This window comes from Haliotis rufescens, unplaced genomic scaffold (assembly GCF_023055435.1).
Source record: "Haliotis rufescens isolate VD_foot unplaced genomic scaffold, xgHalRufe1.0.p SCAF_3, whole genome shotgun sequence".
In the NCBI taxonomy this organism is placed as follows: domain Eukaryota; kingdom Metazoa; phylum Mollusca; class Gastropoda; order Lepetellida; family Haliotidae; genus Haliotis; species Haliotis rufescens.
Genome location: NW_025964001.1, coordinates 1,808,743 through 1,828,904, shown reverse-complemented (window position 1 = coordinate 1,828,904; position 20,162 = coordinate 1,808,743). Strand labels below are relative to the sequence as shown.

The 20,162-nt window shown below is 39.1% G+C and overlaps 1 protein-coding gene across 1 annotated transcript; it reads right to left on the bottom strand.

Moving 5' to 3' along the window:
• Positions 1 to 824: 824 nt before the first annotated feature.
• On the bottom strand, positions 825 to 12,349 carry LOC124148475 (glutamate receptor-like). The gene is made up of 13 exons (XM_046519573.2): positions 12,030 to 12,349; positions 11,406 to 11,543; positions 10,708 to 11,007; positions 9,495 to 9,676; positions 8,458 to 8,631; positions 8,041 to 8,130; positions 7,367 to 7,552; positions 5,899 to 5,999; positions 5,609 to 5,696; positions 3,955 to 4,279; positions 3,054 to 3,271; positions 1,961 to 2,229; positions 825 to 1,217 (listed from the first exon to the last, which is right to left on the bottom strand). Exons 1-13 carry the CDS (start codon positions 12,106 to 12,108, stop codon positions 914 to 916), a joined length of 2,454 nt encoding a protein of 817 aa, XP_046375529.2. The 5' UTR covers positions 12,109 to 12,349; the 3' UTR covers positions 825 to 913.
• Positions 12,350 to 20,162: the final 7,813 nt, after the last annotated feature.

Below are 20,162 nucleotides of genomic sequence, written 5' to 3'. Positions count from 1 at the left end.
ATTTTTACGTCACTTATTTATTAGTTGGTTATGTGCATTGTTATGTTGATACACGTGACATGTTCATAAATTGTTGTCAAGCTAAGAAATATTGGCGAAACTTCCGGTGTGTCATATTAGGAGTCTCCAGTTGAAACAATTGTCTTATAACAGAAGGCTATTTATAGACAGAATGGGCCTTAATTAACAACCAACTCCATCAACGCGGTCCAGCTTGTTCGACTCAGGACCTTTCAGCCACACCTCGTGTCTTTATTAACTGTGATTCATAAATGCAGGACATACTTTGAACCGTACAATGGACGCTGCCTTTAGCAGACATTTCTTATGATTATGGAAAGGGCTTTGTTGCTTTATTGTATCATCTCTATTGCATAAATACGTTATGAAGTGAAATTTCGTCTTTTCCTGTACAATTGCCAATTGCTTGTAGTGACATATTTTCCAGTGTTTTACAGCATATTATGCATAATATAATATGGGTATGGCTTTTCTCATTTCATTAGGAAATGGCCTCACACGTAATACCTATGTGGGAATCGAACCTAGAATTTCGGCTTCAGGATCAACGCTTTTTACATTAGTCCCCTGAAAACACATTCCACCACCACCAAACACCTACATCTCATGTTCAGATTGATCCTTCTCGTTACGCTGCTGGCATACCCGGGTAGGAATCTTCACATGGGTACAATATCTGAAGCCCATATCTGGTGATCTATAGTTCCATGGTTCTCAAGTTCTTGTTTTCATATTGATCAAAGAAAAAACTGCATACGCGCTTTCATCTGAATGAATGAGTTATACAACATAATGACAAGAGAAATGTAACTATGTTATATTTTATGTCTATGCAAGATGGGGGTTTCAGTTTATAAGCCTTGGGTTCCTTTTGGTGTAACACTGTTGTACGTCAGGTGCTTGAAGGTATTTCTTCACAGGATAGTTTCGGGGATGAAGTATTGGGGCAAACTGACTCTTCTGTAACATTCTCAGAGGACTGTCTTTCCTGTCTCTGTTTACATCGCCGTTTATGAATAATTTCACTCACAAGGGCTACGAGTGACATCGCCACACCCACCCCTGCAGCATAGAAGGCGCTCTGCAAGGCTACAATGTCGACCTTTCTGGATTTTCTGCTTGCTGGCTCACACTGTTTTGGTTTCCATCGATTCCACCACATATGCAGGAGGCCGCTTTCGTATAGTTTCAATATTCTGCAAAAGTGAATAGAAAGTATACAACGCAATCCTCCTCTTGGACGAGCATGCACATCTGTTAAGGTGAAGGGTGACGGATTCAGGCCACTGGTGGGGCAGGTTCGGCCCACCTTTTTGCGAACACCCGGTATCGTCACTATTTGATAGTCATTTATACACATGTTCATAACACAGCCGGAAACATACAATCGAGATTTCTGTTGATGGTGGAAAGAGATTATGTTGCTTTTATTTATATATTTAAGCCCTCAGTAAGTTTCGATGATAATTTTATGTAGATGTGTTTAAAAACCTCTTTTCGAAATAGGTGGGGATTATATTTACAAAACAACAGAAGAATACTTATGCAAAGTATATATTTATATGTATGTTTACCTATGACATAGCCTGTTATAACTTGAAGCTGTATTATCACATATATGTGGGACTTTGACTGTATTTAGCCGATATAAGATTTAAATGAAGGTATGGGTGCAAAAGAGCATGAACTGAGGACACCCAAACTTTTCAGGTTGGACACTTACTGAGACAACAGCTTATTCAATAACAATGTTATAGCACGGTAACGTAGCACGGTAGGTTCATCACATTTAGTCATCACCCTGTTATAGCTTAGATTAGTCTTGATAAACATTTAAACAAAATTGAAACATAAGGACTTTGATGCAAAACGTTTACACTCACCCAGACCCAGATCAAAATTAATCACAAAACAAAGCATCAAAACATCCTGTACTCACTGTTTGGAAAATAGTTGTGTGTATATACTGTGTTTGGGTAGGCCAACTGCAAATTTGTTGTGATAGAAGTTGTCGTTTAACATCTGTAAATTACACCGTCGTGGGTCCGTCCACGTCTCCAAAGTGGATGCCTCTGCAATGTAGACGTACTTGCTGTCGACCACTCGGCGCAGGTGCTCGTCCTTATCCTGACTCAACCAATCAGGGTCGATGGCCATGCTTTCCTCCACACGGTGCCATATGTTCTGATAGACGGAGATGTTGGATTCCTGAAAACATGCCATAGGTTCCGTTATTATGTGGCATTGAATAATATATTTCCTATCATGTAACTACATATGAAGAACGTGGTTATTTGATTGAAGCGCCAGTAGAATATTATGAAACTCAGCTTTCCTTTCGCTTTCCTTTCGCTGTTGACACTGGAAGAATCTGGAAGCTTCACATGGCTCTATTTTTCCAGCATAACGACAATGTTCGATGAAAAAGCCTCTGGAAGACTGTACCCATAAAACGTACAAGACGATGGCGTTTCGAGGCCTTTCTGCCTTCCTACCACGACCTACCTTGCGTCTGTCTATTTGCACATCATTGCCTGGGTACTTATAGGAAAGCATTGACATTCCTACCCTTTTGTGTGACTGATCCCTGGATGAAATGACTTTATGAATAGAGCCTGTAATAATATGTTCACTGCTGTTGCTTCATAGTGTGGTCATTGTATCGCATGTTTTCCATCCATTTTCTTGACGTATTTTTATTTGATTGTGATCCTTTTATATCATGTGTATTTCAATAGAATTTGTAAATTGTTCATTGATCATGTGTGTAATTGTTTCACAATCTAGTTCTGTACATACCGATTCCCGGGTTAACCTTAGACTTTCAACTGTGTATGATAAAACATAATTAGTAATATAGCATGTCATGGGTCCTTTTACAGATCAGTACGAGACAATAATGATTCAATTAAGAACCGCCAGTGTAGAATAGATATTTCACCGCGTAACGGTAACGCCGTGCGTGTATGTTATACAGCATATATGAATATACACCTGTGACTTAAACCAAACTCACACATGTACTTACTGACCTGAAAGAGAGTGATGAGAGCTGTTCCTCCCACAAACCCCCACCGGTAGGTGTCCTGCTGCACCATCTCAGCCAGGTTGGAGAAATGAGGTTTCTGTCGTCCGTCGGTGAGGAAGGCTATGAGGTTGCCACTGTAGGTGGCCGCCATTATCACCGTGAACATCCACCAGCAGCTGAGCATTGTACGTCCGGACACTGTGTTGGGAAGATATGCTCCTCCTGGAATATTAGTAAAAGGCGTATTGAAAATTGAGGCACATGTGTATAAAGGTGCCAGTATCTGCACGGAAAGAGCACAACAGTATAAAGAAGCAGTCATTCACACGTATGCTTGTTATCAAATGTGTGTATTCGTATTACAGACACCACGCAACAGGGTCTCGAACAGGCAGATCTATGTTCCACAAAATCAAATCAATTAACTCCGTCCATACATGGTCTGCGATGTAAGACCCGTGATTCAGTTTCATGAAGTGGTGTGCGTTGCATGGTATGTGTTTGTCGTCTTTATTTATCAATGTCCAAAATGTGTCGTCTTTATTTATCAATGTCCAAAATGACGGATAAACAGATACAAATCAGTGAATGGATAGATACCCTTTTATGGAGATAGAAAGTGCATACTTCTGTAAAAGAATAACACAAAAACACATCGCTGTGCAAATGAAATATGCAATAATAAGAACGTATCATTGCGAGTAAGAGGCGACTAACGGGACCGGGTGTTTAGGCTCGCAGACTTGGTTGATGCATGTCATCGATCCCCATTGCATGGATCGATGCTCATGATGTCAATCACTGGATTGTTTGGTCCAGACTCGATTATTTACAGACCGCCGTCATATAGCTGGAATAATCCTGAGTGCGACGTTAAACAACAAACAAACAAATAGAACCTTTACCGTTCGCCATTAGAGCTCCAAAATGATACCAGAGTATATCCCCATAACGGGTCGGCATATCCGTGGGTCTGTCCTCTGTCCACGAAGGGACAGGTGCCACTTCTTCTATCAGGAAGAGGAAGACAGTGGAGAAGATGAAGGAGGCGAGGATACAAATGAGAACCTCATAGCGGAATAGGGAGAGTAGTGTAAAGCGTTGGTTGGAATTAGGATCTTGTTTGCTGAGTATAAGTACTGAGTGGACGTAGAAGTAGGGCACTGTGAAATCGATGACTGTGTATCTGCCGTCACTCATAGTCATTGGTGCCACGACCAAATCAACTTCCTGGAAGAACGGAAACAACTACTGTTACTCCTCACTTATGAACAAGCTGTAAGTGTGCACATTAAAGGGGGACTCTGTTCAGAAAAAAACTCGCATTCCTAGCAAACCTTTCAATTACCACTGTTTGACTGGTAACAAAATGTATGTCATGTAGAGCAATCTTATTTTCATACTAATTGTACGGATATAAAGTGTCGGTTTGCTACAATTGCTAATTTAAACAGCTAGACTATTCCTTAAACATTATATAAATGGACTCCCCGTCTGTTTCATTTAAATTGTTTCATAATATTGGCACATTTACATTCCTGCATGTCAACAGTTATTGTAGTCCTTTAGAAATCAACGTAAAATGTAAGATAATGTTTTTTTGCTGATCTGTTTTTATGCATATGAATCAGAAAGACCGCTTGGACTGGCAAAGTCAAAATAAAGTAATTTGGCCAAGAAGTTTAACTAACGTTTCAGGTATATCTATGACCTGATATACTTCAATAACCATCATAGAGCCAATTCCCTTCCACTGATTTATCCCCCTAAGCACGTAATTGAGGAGACCAGTGAGATCGCTTTATCTCTTTCAGATCTATGCATTTCAGATTCGCAGTAACAAAACAAGACCACAAAAACGTATGACACCAGGGATGATTTTAACCTTCCAATAGTCAACCTTCCCTTCATGTCGAGCCATATTCCTTCAGCTCCAGCCCTTGGTGTTCACATTTCACAACTTTTGACGTACAATCGAGCATGCTCTTTCTCCCAAAATTGTAAAAAGCGTCATTAAACTCTTACTCAGAAATTGTTTGATCAAGGTTATGACATCCAATGCCTACGTACATGGTAGATATGTGGAGTACATTTCCAGATTTGACGCATCAGTGACAAAAAAGATGTCCCTATTTTGACTTGTACTTGATCTTCCCGTGTTGTTTCAGGTGACTAATTGACTAACCTCTGCATGTGTTTATGATGGGTGACCCCGGTGGGGCAGGATACGCTCACCTTTTCGCGAACACCTGGTATCATGACTATTTGATAGGGATTCATGAACACATGCTCATGATATAGTCGGAATCGGACAATCTGTTATGGGCAGATATTTCTTATGGATGTAGAACAGGTTTGTCGCATTGATTTACCAGGTAGGCACTGGTAATGCTGGTAAGAATATTGACACCTTACATCTTACGAACTGCCGCCATTTTCTCTCTACCATAAACACCCAGTGCTCGGAGTAAGGGGTATATATGCTGCTAGATGCACTCAATTTATGCCAGCACATTTGACAGACCCTCAATATTACTGTGTGTTATGACTGTAACATACCCCATGAGTAAGTAACTTCACCAGCCCCGTCCAACTGCCATTCAGTACCCGACCCCACTCTCTGTCTTTGGGCTCCACCAGGGTGTAGCTGACAAACACAAGCATAGTCCTGTTACAACATTTCAACAAGTAAGGGTACACCTTGGTATTACCTGACACGGTGGAGTTATAGTACTAGAGTGATTACCCAGAAGCAATATTACACCTTGTTATAGTACACACGCACGCACGCACGCGCGCACGCACGCGCACACACACGCACGCACACAAATATATAATATACACTGAACCTGAAATTGAGTTGTTTCGCCAGTTCCTGTAAAAGCTGGATGCAAAGGCCGTCGAAGCTGACAGTTTCATTTTCCACCTTCCTGATCACGAATGGGTGCCACTGTATCAGCACCAGAAAGAATATGATGAAATATATTGCCCCGACTATTTCATTTTCTTCTTGTCCCCTGATTATCTTCAGCAATTGCTTATTTCTTTTGCAAAACACGATGAATCATATTTCTAACGTGTTGCTGATTGTACTATTGACATATCTAATCATAAGTATTTTGCAATTGACAAATAGCTTGTGCAGAATATAAATTTGAAAACATGTTTACAGACGCTGTAGGGGTCCATTTTCAGCACTACTTGAACAAACTGGGAAATCGTAGAGCATCGAGACTACAAACACGAAGTGGTCGAGTTTACTATCATCCTTACAGGTTCAAGACTTTTGACGAGATATAGCTGCTATCGAAATATTATTCAAAGATATATGGACGGGAACAAGGAACTATTAACATTTCCATGATATTATGTAAATGGCACAGATAGAAAGACGACGATGCAGGCACACACTGATATATAACATATATATAGAATCTCACCCGAGTGTCTTTTGATATCAAATATATCAACGAGTGTTGATAGAATTGATATCTAAAGACACAAGCGTGAAATTTTATTTATCATCCAACATCATTCTCCCAACGTTTTCATTTTGTAGACAGTAATAAGCAGTGTCTTAAGTGTAAAAAGTACTGCTGACAGCTTCAGAAGCACAGCCATTAGTGATGTCATTTGATTGTGATGTCATTGGTTTCCATGACAATCTGCAGAGCATCGTGATGCAATTTCATTGCAGCGATATCTACAATGTAGATATCGCTTGTAGATATCGCTTGATCTCACCCAAGCGATATATCCAGTGGGAGCCAATTTTGGATGATAAATGGAGATAAACGCCTTCTGTTGACAAAAGAAGTACAACACGAAAACCAGGCGTCTAATCGTTGAAAGGGCTTGTTAATGTCCGAAGCCTTGAAAACGATAGATCAAATCAATATTCAAGAAGCTATCTATATCAGACGAGCCAAGCCATCAATCAATCGTGAAGAGGGAGGTCGTCTCACCAGTGGACATCCAGTGTATGCTATTTATCAACTCATTTAATCTGTTGCTTAAACACGAACCCACTCTCCCGAAACATGTCCGTCAATATCTTCTTAATGTATCACATTTAATCATTCTGTATGATGTCAAGAAGCGGTCCAAGTGCCTATATATTTTTTTAGGCATTATTGGACTCCTTTTTATACTTTATATTCAGTATTATATGAACAAACAAAGTTCTAATGTGCCCAAGGGCGGAGGATGGTGATAACGTTGTTTTCTTGTTGGTTATAATTGTGTATAGATAGCTACACTGCCTACACTAAACACCACAGTACACAGCAAATGCATCATGAAGTATATAGTAAATACCTCCAGAGTTCCGACGGTTAATGTTCGGTTGTGAAATCCATATTTGTTATCATGATAGAGCTGATGCTTGATCTCCACAGCACCATCTTTCCCAATATAGCCGACGGTTTCTAGATTTGTTTCAGTATGGCTTATACTGAGTACTTGTAGTTTAGCTTGAACTGGGGATTCACTTATGGTTGCAGTCTGCAAAAATAGATGGTGTCCATTTGAGCTAACGAATGGGGCTTTACACCAGAGTCAGATATGACAAGTATAGTAACTAACCAATGGGTTTTTACACCGGTTCGTATAAAAAATATTTTTTCTGTTCCGGTATATTTAGTAAAAATACTTAACAAGTTTCATAATTATTGTATCGTTTAACCTGAAATCAACACAGAAATTCATTCACAAATGATACTTCCCTTCAAATTAATTGAAACGCGAAAGTGATTTTTTTGCCACGTTCTTATCTCCCCTGTATTAATGACAACAAAATAGCTGGCCAGTGTCTGCTAATTATGCAGTGTACATATATTAGGTAATGAATGGAATGAATTTATGGTATTGCATGAAACTATATGCATGAATAGAACTTGGAGGAGACATACACGTGGTCGTCAGATTTAAGGCCATTGTGGCCATCTGATCACAAGATTCACAGTTCAGCATCAGATATTAAAAACAGATACCTTCTGTGTGCAGTCTGCTTTGCCAGTCTCCAGGTCTGTCATATTAATACTCCCTAAGCTTGATAAATGTTCCGTAATATTCTCCAGATGCTGTAAACATGACAGGAGCTAATTACGTATACATAATTGCATATACACCATCACTGTGTTTAAATGACAAAGGCATTCATTTCGTTGAAGAGACACAGGTAGAAAGATAAGAAGCTAAGAATTCAATTGGATTGTTTTATATCAGTTCTTTTCCACGGAGGACAGAAGAGGGATGTCCATATCACTATGATCCACATACACATGCAAAGCTTTTTCTTTTGCCCCGAAATTATTTCACACCAATAACAATTTAGCAACACTAGTTTTTGCAGTTTACGGTTCACCTCTTACTGTATAAAATACAAGTACGTTTCTTACGCTGCTTACCAGTGGTGAATGGTGCCTAGAACACGGCATGAACTCAAGGAAAACAACATCATCAGTTTTGAATGGCTGACGACTGAGTGCAATATCCATGACACTTCCGGCAGAAGGAACCATCAGCCATTGTGAGACCCTAGTTGCCTTCGTTACTGACGAGTTCGATTCCAGCAAGCGAACCTGACAATAAACAGTTATGCACATCATATAACCCCCCATTCTGTACCCCGTTGCCTTAATATGTCTTTGCCAAGCAATTTTCATGTGGTATAGAACTGATTACATGATCTTCATTGAAATATGCCCATTGCCCTTGTGTCTAATTCAAATTATTGTACAAAGATTTGCGGAATAGAACATATACATATGACTGAATTATGAATTGTCAATGCATGAGAAACACCACTCTAGGTTATCCACCGAAACAGATTCTTAAAGCAAAATAACAGTAAAAATTATATAAATGGACCATTGAAAATCAGTGATGACACGAGATGTTCGCGGAAAGGGTAAGCATGTCCTGTCCTGCCAGAACGGGGTAAAACAGGAGTAAAGCTTCAATCATTTTTGTTTCAAATGACGCAGTGCACAAATTAATTTATCTTGAAGCTTGAAACTGGTTACAGGAACTATGTATGTCCTGCACTATATATTACCGGTTAATTTAATTTGTTTCGGTTCCTGCTATTTTAATAAATGACCTGAGGAACGCAGTATGTTGTTACATTGGAAACAGTTTGTAGAACAACGTTCTGTCAAAGTGAAATTATCTTCTCATACTGTTATTGTAATATACATAGATATGAACTCAGTACTATCTCGTACTGTTATTGTAATATACACAGATATGAACTCAGTATCATCTCATACTGTTATTGCAATATACACAGATATGAACTCAGTATTATCTGGTATTGTTATTGTAATATACACAGACATAAACTCAGTATATTATTGTGAAACGTGAAACAGTTTCCAGGAACGAACTCACACCATGTAGAAAATAATGTAGTTATTTTTGGTGAACTTGAAACATACATTACCTGACAGAGGAGTTTCTGTATACAATCGGAGGGACACATCACAAGAAGTTTCAGGTCCTTGTCGGTAAGCAACTGGTAGACGCTGGCGAGGTCAATACTTACAAGTGGATTGTTAGGATCATCTATCATGTATAGCAGTAACTTGGGAGAAGCGAATCTTCCTCCAGATAGTGCTGTCATAACTGCAAAGAACGTTATTGTGTAGGTATTTTATCAGATTTAGCTTTCTTTACTGATAATGTGCTGGTGGGAAAGTCAGTTACTTGATTAAACATATCTTCGCCGTAATGTATGCGGATAACTTTCACTTGGTTACTGTACTGTTTGTATTGTATAATAATTTATGTTCAGCTTCGGATCCAAGGGAATAGACTTTCAGTGAAGGAATGGATATCACCAAACATAATTACTTTAGGCGAGAAACTAATGACAGTGGTGATAGATGCAGATTGTGAATGTTGGCTTTAGTGAAATAGGACACCCTGCAAAAGACAGCCTAGCTCGGTGTTAAAGTATGTCGGTTACGATCGTCTTATCACTCGTGTAGCTTTAGTGAAAGGCATTTGCAGATTCGTCATATCAATAATATATGATATTTTTGTATATGATATCCATCATTGACCATTGCAATTGCGAGATATATACAGGGCCTAATGGTGCCACATTGGACGCATTAATTCATTTTAACTGATTGAAATTTCTTGTTTTTTCAGTTATTTTATCGAAATTTGGAATTCTGTCTCATCATCATCACCATCATGTTCATTTGTTCCGGTTCCTGTTATTGTAATAAATGACATAAGCTGCGCAATATATTGTTGTGAAAATGGAAACGGTTTGCAGGACATCGTTCTGAGTTCCCTGCAGTTTAGGTTATAATCAAAGTTAAAGTATCTCGTACTGTTATGATAATATATCTATACGCACTTTGGTAGCATTATTTTATGAAATTCCGAGTTTTGAGATATATCTGAAATATAGCGAAAATAATTGCAGTAACGAAAAAACCCCACGAAGTAACGAGAAAAACCTCGAAATTCCAAGAAAATAAATAAAATATAAATATATTTCGAATTAAAAAAAAGCTAGCAAAGTGGCTCCATTAGGCTTTCGTTGATATGATGCTTTTAGGGAATACGATATATTTTGCGTCCATGCTCCTAAATCACTGTCATTAGGATTTCGAATAATACAGAGTGTTCCTATATCCCACCTTCGTCATATGAAGTTATAACAACGAACGTCTTCCACTTCACATGATCGAGTATCAAGTTAATGCCTCCAATGACAACCTCCATAGAATTGCGTCTGACAAGGGCATTAAAGTAGGACTGCTCTTTATTTGTGTCATTGAACACTGATTGAATATATATTGTATGGCTGGATAGGAAGTCGGGGCACACCACGGAGCAGAGGCTGATGTTGAGGTCATCCCTGTGGGAGGAGGGACTGAAGTGACGCTGACAGGAAGTGAGAGCCGCCAGGACAACCACATCCCCATGTACCGATCTCACTGAAACTCGAAACACAGTATTTTTGAAACTGTGTCACTGGGAGTAAAGTATCAAAATAACTAGAATTTAAGTTGTTGAAGCCATCATCAAACTCATAGCGTTTATACCTTTGGATCTGTGTTTGCAGGGGTTATTATGATTTCGGTAAAATACATTACAATCAGACGGATTTAGGGATTCTTAACACATCATGAAATACTGACAAAATAATATTTGTCTCTCCCCTTACCCTTCCCCGCCCCCTCCTGACCACACAGTAAAAATACCCAAGAAACAACAAAACAAAACACTATATAAAAACTAATTACATTTAAAATACATCAAAAGAAAGTAAGAACGAAATTATCAGCTCCAGGCCATAATGTAATGAGATTTCTATATACGTAGCAAATGTTACCTGTCTTCGACGCAGCAAATTGCTCACCATCAGAGACCAGCCAATTGGTCACGCTTAACTGGTTTTTGACTGAGACATTTCTATGGCACACCACAGGATATGGGCATTTATCATACTCCTTGATGTTCAGGATTATATCTGGTTACAAATTTAAAGCATATTGATTACATGATAGAATGTAGTAAAAGCATCGATCATTTTTCTTTATGTAACCATACAATTAATTGATCCGCTTCAATTATTCATAACGGTCGACGCTACTTGTCTTCTCTATTTCATCACATTTCTCAATATTATAAAATAATCAATCACTACCATCATCATCATATCATGTTGTCATATTTTCATGGACAGAACCATTAAGTAGACTGTTTATGATATTGTTAAAACTGTAGGTTGGTTACAGTGAAAGGATACATCAGAATAATAAGTGAATTTGATTTGCAGGGGGTTATGTTTGTCGAATACTATGATACGTTTCTATGGTTGCGTATGTACAATGGTAGTTGAAAAAAGTGAAAAAAGTTACGATGCACTTTACCAATTCAACAGATCTAAATACACAATACGTGTGAATCAAAATATATATATATACATTATAGTAGCATGATGAACTGAACTCACCCAGAGACAGTGTCCAAACGTGCGAGGATGTGTACATCATTAAGATGATCAGCTGCAAGGTACAAATCCAAGACATCATAAAGGCGTTTGTTTCTGAGGATGTACCTCTGGATGCAAGCTGAAAACGTCTTTCGAACCGGTCGACTAAAACAGGAAGTCAACCTTTACCCTAAGGTCCAGCCTTGTGTCAAACCCGGATTTACAAAAATACAACACATGTTACGGAACGTTGTGTAGCGTCCATTAGCGTATGTTAGTGTTAATGCTCATGCCCAGAGCTTCTTATTGATCTAACATATCAGTTTCGCCACAGTGACGCCTGTGTTGATTTATCTTCAGCTCCAGCTGTTACTGACTGCATGCACCCAATTGAGGAACATCAAAGCCGACATGGATGCCTGTCAGTAAAGAAACTATTTAAATAATCAATTGGAGACAATGTATATGTACACGCCTGATTAAATGCACAGAACACAGTTAGATACCTATGGAATCCTGGAAGGGAAATTGTCGCGTCTCGCCTTTCAAAATAAGCAAAAAGTGTAAAATTTCATTTTTAGCATTTTTCGAAATGTGACGTTGTTGCATTGTCGGGCTTTTAATATTATTTTTTACTTACGTAACGTAACGTCTTTTAAGGTCAAAAGATGTCACATTGTCGTCACATTTAAAAACATGATTTAGAACATTTAAAATGAGTAAAAAAGGCGTTAAATGCGCTACAAGGTAAGGTAAATTCGGATAAATTGATAATATCGCATTGTCGCCCTTTTGTCGATTAATGGTGCGCATGTGTAGAAAGTGAATTAATCTACCTATGCGCAAAAACTGGTTGAAGGTGTCGTTTTTTGAGAACCAAACGTGTTTCTGCAACAAGAAATTCCGGTCTCTTACATCTTTTTGAATCGACGAGGGGACATGCCTGACCCATTCGTTTGGAATGGTGGAGTTCGCTGTGCAGAGTTGCGTCTCATAGACCCACCAGAAAACTATGATCGTGGGTTCGAATCCCCGCACCATAGACATGCATCACTTAGGGCTTCCCAGGGCATAAAACTAATACGTGAAATAACTGAGATATTGTTCAAAGCGGCGTTAAACCAAACTCGTTCGTTTTCTCAAATCGAAGAATACGCTGTTCAGATTGTGGTACCAAAGGCGTGACCGAATTCTATGACCGTAGGTTCGAATTCACGATTATCTTTTTCTTGGTTTGGGTCTAACGTATTTCCTCGATGAAACGCCCGTATTTCTTTCAGATACTCTTTGCCACCAGCGTTTAATGCAAAGATTATACCGTAAGTGAGAGGATTACGTGCATAAAGCGTATCTGGCGTTTAAGGGAGTCAAATAAAGAGAAAATAATGTACACCACCTCTCGCTTTCCAGGCACATCAAGCTGACACACCATGTCATCAAACTTCAGATAACTCACGACCTTTTAACCTTCAGACTTAGCTCGTAGACGTCACCTATGTATGCGCACTTATAATTTTTGTGACTGAGTTCGATCCCTAGGCGCATTCGTCAAAAACAAAGATTATGGATTACGATTCGCATCAATCCATTATGATCATTCGATACCTCTTTGTATTTCTGTCATTATCTGTTATTTTCCCATCCGTTTTGGAGAGTATAAACTGTGTCGGGGGGCCTAAATACATTCGTCAATATTAATGTAAGCTGAGAGATTAAGACGCAAAGGTGATATTGATATCAATATCTGAAAGGCATTAGCATGTAAACGATATGTGAAGTTGGGCACGATCTCAAGACTTTTGTTTGTACTGGTATCAACTTCATTTACAGACTGAAAGTGTGATCAGTACTCTCGTTTAATCAATGGGCAGCAGCTCTTGGTAGTAATGGTTGTTACACAAATGCTCATTTCATTTACATGTGTCATTTTCCGGGGATTGTCTTCGTGTGGAAAAGTACCTACTGATACGCTGTTTGCATGTGTGCAGTAAATGCGTGTAACTTCTGACACAATCAGTTTGGTTATGCGTTTCTTTTTTGGAATATAATTCAGTCTGATTTGTACACTTTTAAGATGCAGACATTCACTAACAAGCTTTAGGGCGTGTTTTAGGTATGACCATGCGTAGATTAATTCACTTACTACACATGCGCATCTTTTACACACATTAGATGGGGCGACAACGCAACAACGAGACATTGAAAATGTCACGTTGCCGTATTGTGGCTCTTTGGTTAAAGTGAAAACATATTATTCAAAGCACGATAATGCGTCAAATTTTCAAACTGTCGCGTTGTCGCATTGTGTAAGTGTGGAAACGCGACAATGTCCTTTCAAGGATTCCATAGATACCTGAACGTGTTTTGCAACCTCAGACAGACATGTTTCTGTCTGACTTGTTTAGGTTGGTATCCCTTGGCATCCGTGATCAGTACGTCCGCCATCATTTGGTGTGTTGTCACAATAAACGCAGGCTACATGACATGTATAAGAAATGACCTGATTATGTGTGTACTCTAGTAGACATATAGACGTGAATATTTCTGGTGTTGAATGTATCACTTAGACTTACATCTTGTCTCTGAAATGAGCATACTTTACAGTAATCTAGACTTGCATGGGCTGCATCGGATACTTTTGTTTCAGAGTCTGTATGACAAACTATATACTAGTATCACGTTGTCATGTATACTCGTGTCAATCTGGTCTGTCACGTTATGAAGATCACACACAAATTAATCGCCAACTTGATACTGACAAATTCACCTTCTTAAGATGGCATATGGAAGTGTTTGGTTCAATCAAAAGAATTGATTTCTTACCTCGTGATATTTCACAATATTTTCTGAAGACTTTTTTGTGCTTTGGCTTGTTGAAGATAGATGAATATTTCAATCAGCATAAATACATTGTCGACACAACATTTAACAACCCGTAAAATCCCTTGGGTATTGAAATGTGCATGGTTTTATTGACGTTACCAATGATACGCCATCGTTCGGAGCCAGCTTCCCGACATTATCCTTGGCATGTAATTACAAAAGGGTGAAATTGACATTGGTTGACGTGTATTCTAGCTAGAAAGGAAATACAAATGCTAAGCTATGCCTATATTTTAACGTGTCCTTTCAGGAAAGTCTGATTTGCTTGATTATTGGGAGCAGACTCGGTTTATATCATGCTTGAATATAATTTACGCCTGTCTACTCTGAGTGCAATGCATCCTGCGTCCTAATCTCTTGATTGTCAAGCGTCCTGGTCTCTTGTTTGTCTGCTCCACACTCGTATATTTACAGGGATATTGCTGCGTGAGGTTTTAAACAACAAACAAAACACAAAGTGATTTCTGGTGATATAACGGGAGACAAATCGTTGTAAAGCACTCTTTGTACCAGGAGGTAACGTGATCTGAGTCCAATATGTCACGCCAATTTCTGGTGTCTTCCGTCGGGAATTCCTGTCGTCTTCCGGAGAACGGGAATATTGCTGAAACTTAACCCTCTCACTCACCTCACGGGTAAATGCCTACTTTCTGTGAAACGTTCCCTACAGCTTTAAGCTGATATATCGTGATAATACGTGATATCGTGAGTCGAACAGCCAATGTGAGCCTCAAAGTGCGTCCACCCGCCACCCGATGCTGCATCAGATGTCATGGTTCTCAGGCTCTCAAAAGAAAATTAATGAATATAAAATGTTAGGCTGCTTAAATGACGAAACGTATAGACTAGACACAGTACGATCCAACAAGCAACTGAACGTGCGTGGTGAGTCGGAAATCCAGACTTGATGAAACATTTTACACGGTCAATTGTCAACATTACGTTTACTGACAAAGCATTTTGTGATATTATGGAGTGCCTCACATATCACGTCCAAACCTTTTTCGCCTTTTTACACCACTAGCATGCACGATTTCTAACGGGAAACGCCATGCCTTGATCCATGGGGCATTTATCACTAAACCTGGTGACCATACATGTAGCTACATCGCACGCCCGACTCAGCTGTTGGCAGATATTTCTAATGAATATGGAAAGGGTGTAGTCGTTTTGGGGGGGATCTAAATACTAAGGTTTAATCATATATTGAAGCCTCTTTGAATCGGATCTACCAAGTTTCCCACGTGGTAAATTGTTTATGACCACGCACTACTCCCAATGCACGCTGGGACTCCTTGCATTAATAAGGCATAGATCGCTCACAGTGTATGTTGGATTTGCATTGCGCAATGTTGGATTTGCATTGTGCAATGAAGCTGAGAAATATCGACTAACTGGTCTTCTGTGTTCGAACATATCATTAGTGAGCGAGTTGAAATTTAACGTCGCATCGGCATTATTTCCGCCATACAGCAACCAACAAATCATTAATGTAAATCCATTCTAGACTGAAAAGTTATTGTGGTATTTATCACATGTAGAATAATTCATTCATAGAAGAATGTTAACCAAATTTAGAAAAAGATGTGATAGCTTAGGCATCAAGAAAGCACGAAAGGATTATAAGTGTTTAAAAAACCTTGATGAATTATGTTAAATATGTGAAGTGCCCGAAGATGAAAACCACATTTTGTATAACTGTGTTTGTTGGTTTATGAATAAATTATATAACAACAAGGGATGTGTTACTCCCCACAACATCATTATATCTATTATTTAATCTATAATTGCGAACCCATTATTACACTTGCTTAATATCTTTTATGTGCATTTATAACATGCAAAATATTGTAAACTCTTTGTAACTCTCACTCGACGACACTTGAAACTATATTGGATCATTATGGCTGTACTAAAAAAACCGAATCTGTCTGTCTGTCTGTCTGAATTCCACAATGACGGGATGCTTAAGGCGATGTACTCATTTATTTAATATAATACACAATTCATACGTTTCCAAAGTCAAAATCGTTTTGAGAAAAAAACCACTTGATAGCTAGACGATCAAAAAGGGTAACGAACCAACTGAATTTTTATGTAACAATGAGGCTATTTTAACAAGAAGTATATAACATTAAAATGGTTCATAACACGAATGATTCACGACAGTTCCCTTATAAAATGATGACTGATCTACAAGATGTAATAATCTAGGGAAGTGAGGAATAAACATGTATTCATTTTGAAAATGTGAATGACAAACTGGGCACTTATGCAAAAACAATCTTTTTCCACGGAATAATTTCTTCCTCCACTCACAGGGAGGTCAGTCGGATCAAATTTAACGATTTAAATATTGTAATGTCGTAAGTAGTTTTCGGGTCAGAGTAGTGTTTTGAATGGCCTGTGTGTATCGTACTGGGTACGCTGAAGTCCATCCCTGAAGTACATAATTATCAAAGATCCATAAGGTCCTTCTAGTGCAACACTGACTCTTCAACACTCTCAGAATGTCCTTGTTGCTGTCTTTGTTTACATCTCCGTTTATCGATGATTTCACTCACAAGGACTACGGTTGCCATAAGCACACCCTACCCTGTAGCATAGAAAGTGTGTTGTAAGTGTGCTGTGAGACATTTTAGATGTTCTGCTTGAGGGCTCACACTGTTTGGGTTCCATCGATTCCACATATGCAGAAGGCCGCTTTCATATATTTTCCATATTTGGAAAGAGTAAATGGAAATATACAACACGATTCTCCTCCTCATCGACACTTGCTGACACTTATTCAATAACAATGTTGTTAAGTAGACATTTCATGGCATGGTAGGTTCAACACACTTAATCATCTTGAACCCCGTTAATACTAAGATTAGTCTTGCTAAACATTTAATACATTCCGAGTCATAACGACACACTCAGATCTGAGTTACAGTTGGATTATACGTTTTCAGATTGCCATGTTTATGTCACTTCAGCGAGTGATGCGCGACACACATACATTGTAAATACTCGGATAATGGCTTGTGACGGATGTCAGCGGTGGGGCAGGATACGCTAACCTTTTCGCGAACACCTCGTATCACCACTATTTGATAGTGATTCAGAAGCACATGCTCAATACACAGTCATGACTTTGCATATAACTATGCCAAGGGCTTTGTTGCTTTTAATAACATATCAATAAAAGTAACGCGACATGGCACAAGTTATGCTCAGCTGAATCGAACAGCTGTTTATGAATAATAACACACTGAACACACAATAAAATGTGACTTATTTAACCATAATCGACCCATATTATTGGTGTTATATTGTGGTTAAAACTATACTGTATCTCCTAATGATAGGAAGCAGTCAATTACGTGGAACAGCCCGTCAGTTAGCCCTGTTCGCTTAAAATGGATTTGAACTAATCGCCAATAAACCATAAGGTTCGTCTTAAGCTTGTCATCTTTGAAAAGTGATAGAGTTTGCCCTACCCCCATGTATAGCGTAACTAAGTATGGTTTTACCCTGAACTGAAAACGTAAACGCACTCGGACACAAGCGACCTTATGCTTTAAGAATAATAGTTCAGTGCACAACAATACACCTACTCAAGTACTACAACTGTTTCCGCTAAGCAGTGGGGTTTTAAACCGTCATCGGACAATACAACTGTATAAGTGAACCAATAGAACCTAAGTCAGGCAATACATCTGTATTAGCCTACCTATGTTATACAGTGTAAATGTATGCACTGACCAATGGGGTTTTACACCGATGTCAGGCAATGCAACTGCAGCTGATGCTAGTTGTGCAGTGTACATAAATGCCAGTTAATGAATGGGATTTTAAAGTGCTCAGGTATCGCCTGAAACTATAAGTCTCCAATTGAGCTCAAACTGGAATTAAATCACCCCGCCCAAAAGGTTAATGAGGCCATTGTGGCCAACCGATCCACATGTGAATAAAGCGTCAAAAAACCCTCCACATCCAATAGAAATATCTGCGTAAAGCAGATTCCATTGTACGATTCCAACTATATCATGAGCATGTGTTTAGGAATCACTATCAAATAGTGATGACACCAGGTCTTCGTTAAAAGGTGAGCGAATCCTGTCCTACCGGTGGCCCCCGTCACCAACACATGCAAAGGTAAGTCATTTGTTTACCTGAAAAAACACGGGAACATATGGTACGAGTCAATATAAGTAATTGCATCGGACATCATTTTCGTCACTGGTGCGTCAAATTTGGAAATGGCCTCCAAATGTCTTCCATAAAACGTTTTGAAAGCTTTACTGACGCCTTGAATGTTGTAACCTTGATCGAATCATTTGTGAGCAAGAGTCGTATGACGCGCTTTGAAATTTTTGTAGAAAGAGCATGCTCGATTGTATCCATTCTGTTTTGTCTGTGGACTTTTCTGTCAAACTAAGCCTTTCTAAGGTTGACAAATGTTTCATGATCATTTCCAGGTTCTGCAAATATGACAGGACCTAACCCATCATTAAATACACAGTATAACAGTGTTTAACATACAAGGGTATTGATTACGATGAAGTAACACTGACAGGAAGAGTGATAATGGACATTCAATCGGAATTATTGATATGAGTTCTTTTCCTCGGGTGATGGGGAAGGAATTCCCATAATCAATCTATATGTCTTTTTCAAGGTAAGGTTCATGCATTATAAACCTATTACCGTACAACTCCATATTGCATAAGGTTCCTGACAGCCTCAGGTAAACCTACGAACCTGCTCATCTTCAAAGCCTAGGTTTTGAAGCGGTACTCTTCTAAACCTGCTGAGGTTTTTTAATTTCAATTGTAATACGTTGGTTTCACAAACTTGTCTCTTGATGAGAACACAATTCTGTTTGATTAAAAGTCACAATTCTTTTACATGAAAATTCCCTGACGTAAATCGAACCTGCAGCCTCACATAACGTGATGAGTTTTGTAACCCCCTGTTTTTCCACTGAGCTACAGAGGCGGCTGATGAGCCGCCTCATCGATTACGTCAGTCTTCTGATGACGTGGACTGGATTCTGTTGCCACTCGTCTCTCAGGGCCTGCTGCAATTCTTGTCTGTTGACGCGAGGCTGATGGCGTGCTCTAATCTGTCTGTCAAGATTGTCCCACAGATATTCAATATCAATACCGATTCACATCGGGTGAGTGGGCAGGCCAGGGCAAAACGTCAACGTTCTGCTGGTTTAGAAAGTTCCGAGCCAGTCTTGCAGTATGGGGCCTGGCATTGTCGTGTTGAAACAATGTCCCC